Genomic DNA, 8921 nt, shown 5'->3' on the forward strand with positions numbered 1-8921 from the left:
GGCCTAATTTGGAAGATTAGGCCATATTGGGATTTGGAGCATCATTTAGGATTTAGGCCTTGGAAGTAGCTGAGTTGGGCCTTGTCTTTAGGCCAAGCGAGTCAAAGGGTAGAATGGTCTTTCACCCTGGTTTTGGGCTATGTAGCTTAAACTGTTAGTTATAGGTCAAAATTCAAATATTAATTGGATGTTAATTGATATTGATACCACAAGGATTTTCCGAACCAGCAGTCAGAGATTCATTTAATTGTTTATTAGTGGACTGAGGTGAGTCTCTTCCATGTATCCATGGGTCGAAGGCACCAATGCTGACCCATTATTCGGTTATGTATAATGCTAGCTGTTATGTGGTATATATATATTTGTGTTTGTATGATCGGGTTGAAATATACCCCAGGGTGGGGCCTAATATGGCATGTCGGGTTGAAATATACCCCAGGGAGGGGGCCATCATGTCATGTTCGGGTTGAAATATACCCTAGGTTGGGGCCCATTATGGCATGTTTGGGTTGAAATATGCCCCAAGGCGGGGCTCACTATAGTACGATCAGATTGAAATATACCCCAGGGTGGGGCTGATACTTGCTTATTGGGTTGAAATATACCCGAGGGTTAGGCCCAATATATGTTGATATGTATGGTATGTGGTATTTTGGAGAACTCACTAAGCTTTGTGCTTATGGTTTTCAGTTTATGTTTTAGGTACTTCTGTTTTCAAAGGGAAGAGTCCAAGATGATTACAGAGCACACACCAGTCGATTCCACATTTTGGGATTCACTCTGATTATTATGATGTATTGATAAAATTTGATTGCCTTGGTTTTATGACAACGATATGGTTTACTATTTTATAAACTTAAAAATGAAAAAATTTCAGGTATTATTTTGGGACGTTACAAGATGATGGACAAGTAATTTAGATTCTTGATTATGGATTGAGGTCCAATTATTAATTGGATATTATTTGATGGTGTTAGCACGAGGATTTCCCGGATCAGCAGATCGAGATTTTATTTTAGAGATTCAACAGCTTGAGGTGAGTTTCCTCACTGTGTTTAACAGGCTGAAGACACCAATGCCGGCTCATGGTTTATTATGATTAGGATGCTAGTTGTACGTGTTACTCTGCATGTATGTTTTCGGATATTCTTATCGGGCAGGACCCGATGCCAAGCATGGCCTGATGATTATATTGTGTACTATTTATCTTTATGATTCTTGCATGTGTTTATGTGTTTGTATGTATACCAGTCAGGGCTCGATGCCAGGTAGGGCCTGATGACTGACAAATCTATTCCGAGCGGGGCTCGACGTCGGGTGGGGCCCACTATATGCTTGATATGTATGGTATGTGGTATTGTGGGGAACTCACTAAGCTTTGTAGTGCACACACCACGTTGTTCCACATTTTATATGACCCTAATTGTACTTGGATGTTATTTGATATACTCTTATTTCACTAAGGTTTTATGACATTGTTATGGGAATGGTTTTATTAATATAAAAATAAAAAAAACTTGGTCTTAATTTTTGGGACATTACACGTATAATAGGCCCCGCCCACATACATAACGGGCCATGCCCAACATACAAGCAAGAGTCTTAAAGACAATTTAGCATTTTAAGTAATATAGTGAGAAGACTGACCTCACACTTAAATTCAAAAACATCAAAGCTCGTACAATCGCAAAACTGGTGCTAGACCCCACTTAACAAAACACCCAAGGTTAAAATCTTAGTCTACCCTCTAAAACTAGCAATTTAACCAAAAGTCAACCAAGTCAAAAAGTCAACAGTCAATGGTCACCACGCTATGGCCAACTACTGGCCAAATTGTGGCTACTAAAACAATCGCGGCCAGCTTCGTCACCACGTCGTGTAAAATATGCCACCACTCCATTGCAGCAACACGACAAAACAATCGTGAAATCCTCCTTCACCATGTTGTGGCAAGTATCTTGCCACTTCTTGGTTTATGCACTTGGAGAGCTTAATGGGTTAATCCCTAAATCCATTAAGCCCTTTGCTCAAGCTTTCAATAAGGCTTCTTGGGATCCTAAAGACTCATAAAAATCCAAACTTTACAAACATGCATGACCCATGCATGTCCTTCACTCAAACTAGGTGAAAAAGTAAGGAAGTATCATAAATCTCATGTATGGCTTTCAAAACACTCTCAACTTCCAGATCTAGAAGATATAGTACACTAGGGGACTTCGTGAGTGCTAAAGTTGTTAACTTTAACACACTCATTCATTCCAACTTCCACAATGGACCATAATATCCTAGCTTTCATAGATCTACTAGAAATGAACCATAAAGATTAAGTCTTGAAGACTTACAATGGTCCAGAAAACGATCATAAAGGTAGAGAAGATTTTCTTAATGGATCATTGCATTAGAACACTTCTTCTTCTTCCTTCAAAGGTCACCAAATCATAAAAATGAGCTTAAAAGTTTGAAAGGAGAAACCTTAGCCCTCAAATTCCTTGAATACGGCCTTAGGCCTAAAAATTAGGGTTTGAGCCCAATACGTCACCACGTCATGGCCAATACATGACCACATCATGACCTCTTAAAATAATTTCGGCCCTAAAAGGAATTGCCATGTCGTGGCAGTCCTCCCCACCACATCGTGTCCACCAACATTTCACAAGATTGAAGTATAAAATTCATACCTAAAAATAGGGTGTTACAATGGGATTTAGGAACATGATTTAGATTTTGGAACATCCCTATTACTGGATTTATTGATTTAATATTTAAAATTGTTGCCTTATTTATAAAAAAAAAGTGATCATTTATCATCTGTTTGATATTTAAAACCTTTTTTTGGATGAAACTAAATTCTCTGCTCATTGTTTCATTTGTTCTTGTGAGTTGTAACTTGAAGGGCTTTTGACTTTTGTGCTTATAAGTAACTTTGGTTTACATGTTGAAGTGATGTATGTTGCAAATGTTTTGAAGATAGAATTTGAGCACTGATATCTGTTTCATATTTAAATCACTATCTACAAAACTGTTATTCATCTCCCTAGTTGTAGGCTGCCAAACACTATATACAATGTGAAGATAACCTATAATCTATGTTGATTAGAGTGTAATATCTAAAAAATCTTACAAGGCATATAAGTTGTTTTGAGTTTCACTTGCATTCTTAATTGTAGTATATAAAAGTATTAAAATATGTTTACATATTGATGCTCTAACATTTGTTGGATTTGATACCAAATGAATTTGTGATTTTGGATTTTGGTGTAATAGTGGAGATGATCATGATCTTTTTGGGTCTTTCAACTCCTGAGCCTCATTTACTACACATTATTATGGGAAAAAGCTTGATGAAAATATTGTTGTGTGTATCTTTATGTGTAGGTGTTTGTATCTGTGTATTTGTGCCTTTTATTAGAATTTAATTACTTCATTGTGTTTGATTGCAGGTTAGCATTTTAAGGTTAAGGAGAGACAAGGGGGACATACAGAAAATTGTAATGGTAATCCACCTTTTATGAAGCAAAATACAGGCTAGTGAATCAAGGTTTACTTTTTGAACCAAAAGTTATGTTTCTGAAATATGACTGTTGTTTTTACAGATATATCTTGGAGTCAAAGGACATTTAAGGTTCAAGTTTGAAAATTGTATCAATATGTTAGCTTAATCTACGAGTGTGAAATTTTTATGGTATGTATTGGCTACTGATAAAATGATGAAGTTTTTTTTCCTTATTTCATGAGATATTGGTAAGGAATAAGTCAACTGTTGCATAATTTCTTAATTACACTTTTTCTTATTGAATTCTTTCGGTAGTACAACTCATTATTGTAATCTCCTAACTACATTACCAGACGAAATCATGTGAAGGTTATTGTTTATTTCTACATTAGCATTGTTTTTTTTATTTATTCTCTTAAATTGAAGACTAAGAGTCTACAAAAATGTTTTACCTGCTAGGAACAACGTTATTGGATAGTTCGAATACCCTTGTGACGGATTCTACTGGTAAGCAGGAGATAGATAATGGCTATTCAGGAAGGTAAACAACAAAAGGAAACGAGGTGTTAAATGTTTCAAGGTGGAGGCACACATCCATGAATAGTCTCCATTATTTGATTATTTTACCTACACTAATGAGATAAAGTGAATATTAAATATTTTTGATGATTTATTAACCAAAACTTATGTGCTTTGTGCACCAACATTTCATTTGTTGATTTTTAAACCTGAATATAATTTATAAACTTAATATTTTATGGAAAGAACAACATTTTGCCTTTGCTTATAAGTAGCATATGATTCTAGAACTCTAGAATCAGTCTGAAGAGTAAATGATCATTTTACTTTCAAAATACATTGTCTTAATAAGAATAAAAATTCGTCTCGGGGCGAATCTTGGACTTACCTACTAGTTAAAATTAGTTAAAGGAAAATATAAAAGAAAATAAAAATGGTATAATAGTCATTTTAGGGACCATCCATGTAACAAGCTAAATTTAGGGACGAAAAATACGAATCTAAAAAACCACAAGGACCATTTATTAGGCTTGAGTATGAGTTGGTTTCAGGGTAAAAGCGAATCCAAACCGATACGTTTGGTTTTTGGGTATTGAAACTCATTGGGTTCAGTTTTTTAATTTTTTAATGGGTTCGGTCATTCAGGTTCGTAGATTGGTTTTTTGGTTTTTGGGTCAACCTATGGGTTGATGGGTTTGGGATTTAAACCCATGGGTTTTGGGTTTTAACCTATTCTCCAGCAATTATAAATATATTGAAGGGTTGTTTTTTGGTTTTTCGAGTTCAACTTATGGGTTGATGGGGTTCGGATTTAAACCTATGGGTTTTGGATTTTAATATATTCTCCGATAATTTTAAATAAAATCAAACACAACCTAATGACAATCTCAACACAACCAATCCAAGAAAATAAAGGAATTCAAGGGTTTCATAAGTTAAATCATGAAAACAACTCAAAAGGTTATGTGAAATTAAATAAGATATCAGGGATTCTAGAGAGAAGTCGAGAGGTTAAGAGAAGGTTGAGAAAGCGAGAAGTGAGAACTGTGAGAGGAGCATTAGTAAACGAAAGGTTAAGGTTTTGAAACTTTTATATATCTATTTTTTAATAAAACATATAATATTTAGGGAAAATTTCACATTCGTCCTTACAAACATTAAGAATTACGTTTATATCCTTTCAAAATTCATAATTACATATATATCCTTATTAACCTAGTAAACTCACATTTATATCCAATGTTATAATTTAAAGAGATATAAATTAATTTAATATCAACAAATATATTTAGAAATAAAAAATACATATAGATTTACCAAAATACCCTTTAAACATTATTAAAGATTACAACTAAATGCATTTAATTATGATTAAACCTAATTAATTAGGATTAAACCTAATTAAATGTGGGAAAAGTCCACCACGTGAAACAGAAAAACCCTCCAATAGGTCGACTTGCAGTTTGTGGTTCTTTATCATTCGACTTGCATTCTGTGCTTCTTCATCACAGTGGACTAATAAAGTCCGTCTTTTTCTTCACAGGTATATTTTTTCCCTCATTTGATTAATTTTGATTGCATATTTGATTATGAATAGAAATCAGAAGGCGCATTTTAATCACATATATATTTTTAGTCTCTCCGATCATAGTGTTTTTTTAAGATCATGTATTAAACTGTAAATTCCAAGTTATCTACTAATTATTTGGTATGGTTAGAAATAACGACAAATTAGAATACATATTGCGAAATACCAAACATAATGAACATTGATAGGTCAAAAACATCCGGTTTGGTCAATAGACTTGTCAAAGAATACATTCTATTAACTGTGGTTCTACATTTGATTAATTTTTCATCTCATCGTCTTATAATCGCAACAGGTAATCTCTTTTTATTCAATTAATTTTGATGGGTGATGAGATTGATACACCAACATGGGAAATAAGTGTTCACTCCCCGATAATTGAGTAAGTTCTTACAAATAAGATGAATGATATTTTATGTGGCCCTTCAATTGCATTAATTTTTTTTTCATTATGGTTGTCAGGCAAGTCATATCGAAATACAAGCTTAAACTGAAATATGGAGGCTTCTTTCGGTTAGCTAGGAACTCATGTAGGCAAGTATATTGTTTTGGATCTACAAAATCTCTCTATATAGACACATGTTCGTACGGCTTAAATCATCTACTTGAAGAGGTGAAAAAACATTATCCATCACAAAGCGATATTGTTTTGTCAATAGTATTTGTTGACAAACATGCAAAAGAGCAATGCTTTATTGAACTTGATAATGATGAGAGGTTCATGGTGATGCTTAGCATGTATAATGAGGAGAAAGAAGTAACAATTTATGTGACAACCGAAAAATTAAGGTATAACTGTAAATTGTTTAGTTGTCAAGATCAAGTTATTGATGAATCTGATGATGAAAATGAGACAGACTCAATTTGCCTAAGTCAAGAAAGTTATCATAGTCTTCATAGTTCTGATAATGAATATGAGCTTCTAAATTATGGTGAAACTTATGCATATAGTAAGATAAATCCATTTATGAAAGTGAATTCTAAATTCCCAAGTGCAGTTTCTTTTAGAAGAGCATTAAACCATTATGCACTAACAAATGAATTTGAGTATGTCATTGAGAAAAGTGATTTGACAAGACTTACAGCATGTTGTGACGATAAAAAGTGCAAATGGAGAATTCATGCTTCTCTTACACAAGATGGGGTTACGTTTGAAGTAAGTATGAAATTTAAGAAATACTACACTTTTCGACATTGTTATTAAGTTAACATAATTATATGTTTTTTTATGAAATTTTGTAGGTTAAGAAATTTGTAGATACTCATTCTTGTACTCGAAGCAACAAGTGTGGTAACAAACATGCCACTCAAGGGTGGATTGCTGATGTTGTAACCGACAAGTTGAAATCTGAAGGCGATGTCTCTCCTGCCGACCTGAAAAAGTGGCTTATGCATAGCTACAATGTTGAAGTACCATATATGAGAGTCTTTAGAGGAAGGGAGCAAGCTTATACCGATATGTATGGCAAGTGGGATGACTCTTATCTAAATATATATGATTTCAAACAGGAAATTGAAAAGAGAAACCCAGGAAGTATCGTGGAGATTGATTTACAGACAGTGGGTGACAAAAAACATTTCCTACGCTTTTTTATATCTTTAACAGCATGTTACAAGGGTTTTCTTGCTGGTTGTCGTCCTTACATTGGGCTTGATGCTTGTCATTTGAAAGGGAAATTTAATGGTGTGTTAGCCGCTGCCACAAGTATAGATGGTAACAATGGTATGTTTCCAGTAGCCTATGGTGTGCTTGAGTCGGAGAATACAAAATCATGGACTTGGTTTCTCAAGTCACTAGAAAAAGCGATTGGTACACCTAATGGTCTTGTTATCTCCTCTGACATGCAAAAAGGGTTAGAAGTAGCTATTACACAGGTTTATCCTGATATCGAGCATCGAGAATGCTTAAGACATTTATGTAGCAACTTCAAGAAACATTATCGAGGTGACTTTTTCATGAGCAAGCTATGGGAGGCTGCAAATACCTACTCTGTTAGTAAGCATGACAGATTGTTAAATGAAATTGCTACTGTAAGTAAAGATGCAATTTTATATTTGAATGAGAACCATAAAAAGATATGGAGTAGAAGTAAGTTTGGCACACTTGTCAAGTGTGATTACATCACCAACAATATTTCAGAAACTTTTAACTCTTGGGTAGGTGACATACGTTATAAACCAGTGCTTGATCTCCTTGATGCAATTAGGGAAAAGCTTATGGAACGATTTGACAAGAAAAGGAGTAAGGTGAAAAAATGGAAAGGACCACTAGTTCCAAAAGCAAAGAACTATCTCAAAACAATCACTAAGGTAAGTTAAGGAACTGTATATATACACTTTTTTTTTGCATTAAACATATTTATTTTTCCTAATATTAGTTTCTTCTTGTCTATTTTCTCATGTAGAACTTGGGTGAATTTCAAGTTTGTAGAAGCAGTGATAATAAAGCAGAAGTGAACTACAAAGGAAGTCGGTGGGATGTTATATTGGATGAGAAAAAATGTAGTTGTAAAAAATGGCAAGTTACAGGCCTTCCGTGTGTACATGCAGCTGCTTTTATTGCTTTCACAAGGGAGCCTAGTTGGGACAAATATGTTGATACATATTTCACAGTCGACAAATTTAAAGAAGCATATGCTTTAGAAATTGGTCCGATGCCCGGAAAAGATCAATGGGTGCATATAGAGACAGTCGATAAGATATACCCACCTATTATAAAACGGCCGCCTGGACGACCTAAAAAGAATAGAATTGTACCACGTGACGAGCCCAAGAAACGACACAGATGTCCACGTTGTGGTATGTATGGACACCATCAAAGGACTTGCAAAAATCCCGCCCATCAAGGTTTTGATGAAACATCCACTAGCAAGAAGAAAGAACACAAAAGATCATGAGTTTTTGTTATGAGTTTGATTGCATTTTAGTATTTAATTCTTTCTGCATAGATTGTTATTTTTTTTTAATCTTGTTCAGTAGGATTTATCATGGGAAAGACTGTTAAAAATTTGATCAGACGTATGTATTTAATTTGGAACCATTTTTATGATTGTTTTTTTTCCAAATGGACTATTTCTGTAATAATTTTCTGTCACATGGGCCTATTCTGTAATGTTCACATGCACAAAGTCCATTTCTATAATAATATTCTTTCACAGAGGACCAATTATGTAATGTATTTCTGGAGTGGACCATTTTGGTAATGTTTTTTGTCACAGGTACCTATTCTGTAATAAGTTTCTGTCGTAGGGACTTATTCTATAATGTTCTCCTACATAGAGACCATTTTTCCAATAATTGTCTATCACGGGGGACTAATTT

At 34.3% G+C, this 8921-nt stretch overlaps 1 protein-coding gene across 1 annotated transcript; it reads left to right on the top strand.

Moving 5' to 3' along the window:
• The first annotated feature begins 4018 nt into the window (after positions 1-4018).
• LOC111878161 (uncharacterized) lies at positions 4019-8497 on the top strand. Its single transcript, XM_042902065.2, has 5 exons — positions 4019-4034; positions 5402-5555; positions 6063-6756; positions 6843-7910; positions 8006-8497. Exons 1-5 carry the CDS (start codon positions 4019-4021, stop codon positions 8495-8497), a joined length of 2424 nt encoding a protein of 807 aa, XP_042757999.1.
• Positions 8498-8921: the final 424 nt, after the last annotated feature.

The sequence above is a fragment of the Lactuca sativa genome, chromosome 5 (assembly GCF_002870075.4).
Source record: "Lactuca sativa cultivar Salinas chromosome 5, Lsat_Salinas_v11, whole genome shotgun sequence".
NCBI classification, from domain to species: domain Eukaryota; kingdom Viridiplantae; phylum Streptophyta; class Magnoliopsida; order Asterales; family Asteraceae; genus Lactuca; species Lactuca sativa.

What these genes read in the sequence shown, in the direction of transcription:
- LOC111878161 (XM_042902065.2), top strand. An exon ending in GTCCGTCTTTTTCTTCACAG is followed by an intron (nt 5,556 to 6,062) that starts GTATATTTTTTC and finishes TATGGTTGTCAG; the next exon opens with GCAAGTCATATCGAAATACA. An exon ending in ATCTCAAAACAATCACTAAG is followed by an intron (nt 7,911 to 8,005) that starts GTAAGTTAAGGA and finishes TTTCTCATGTAG; the next exon opens with AACTTGGGTGAATTTCAAGT.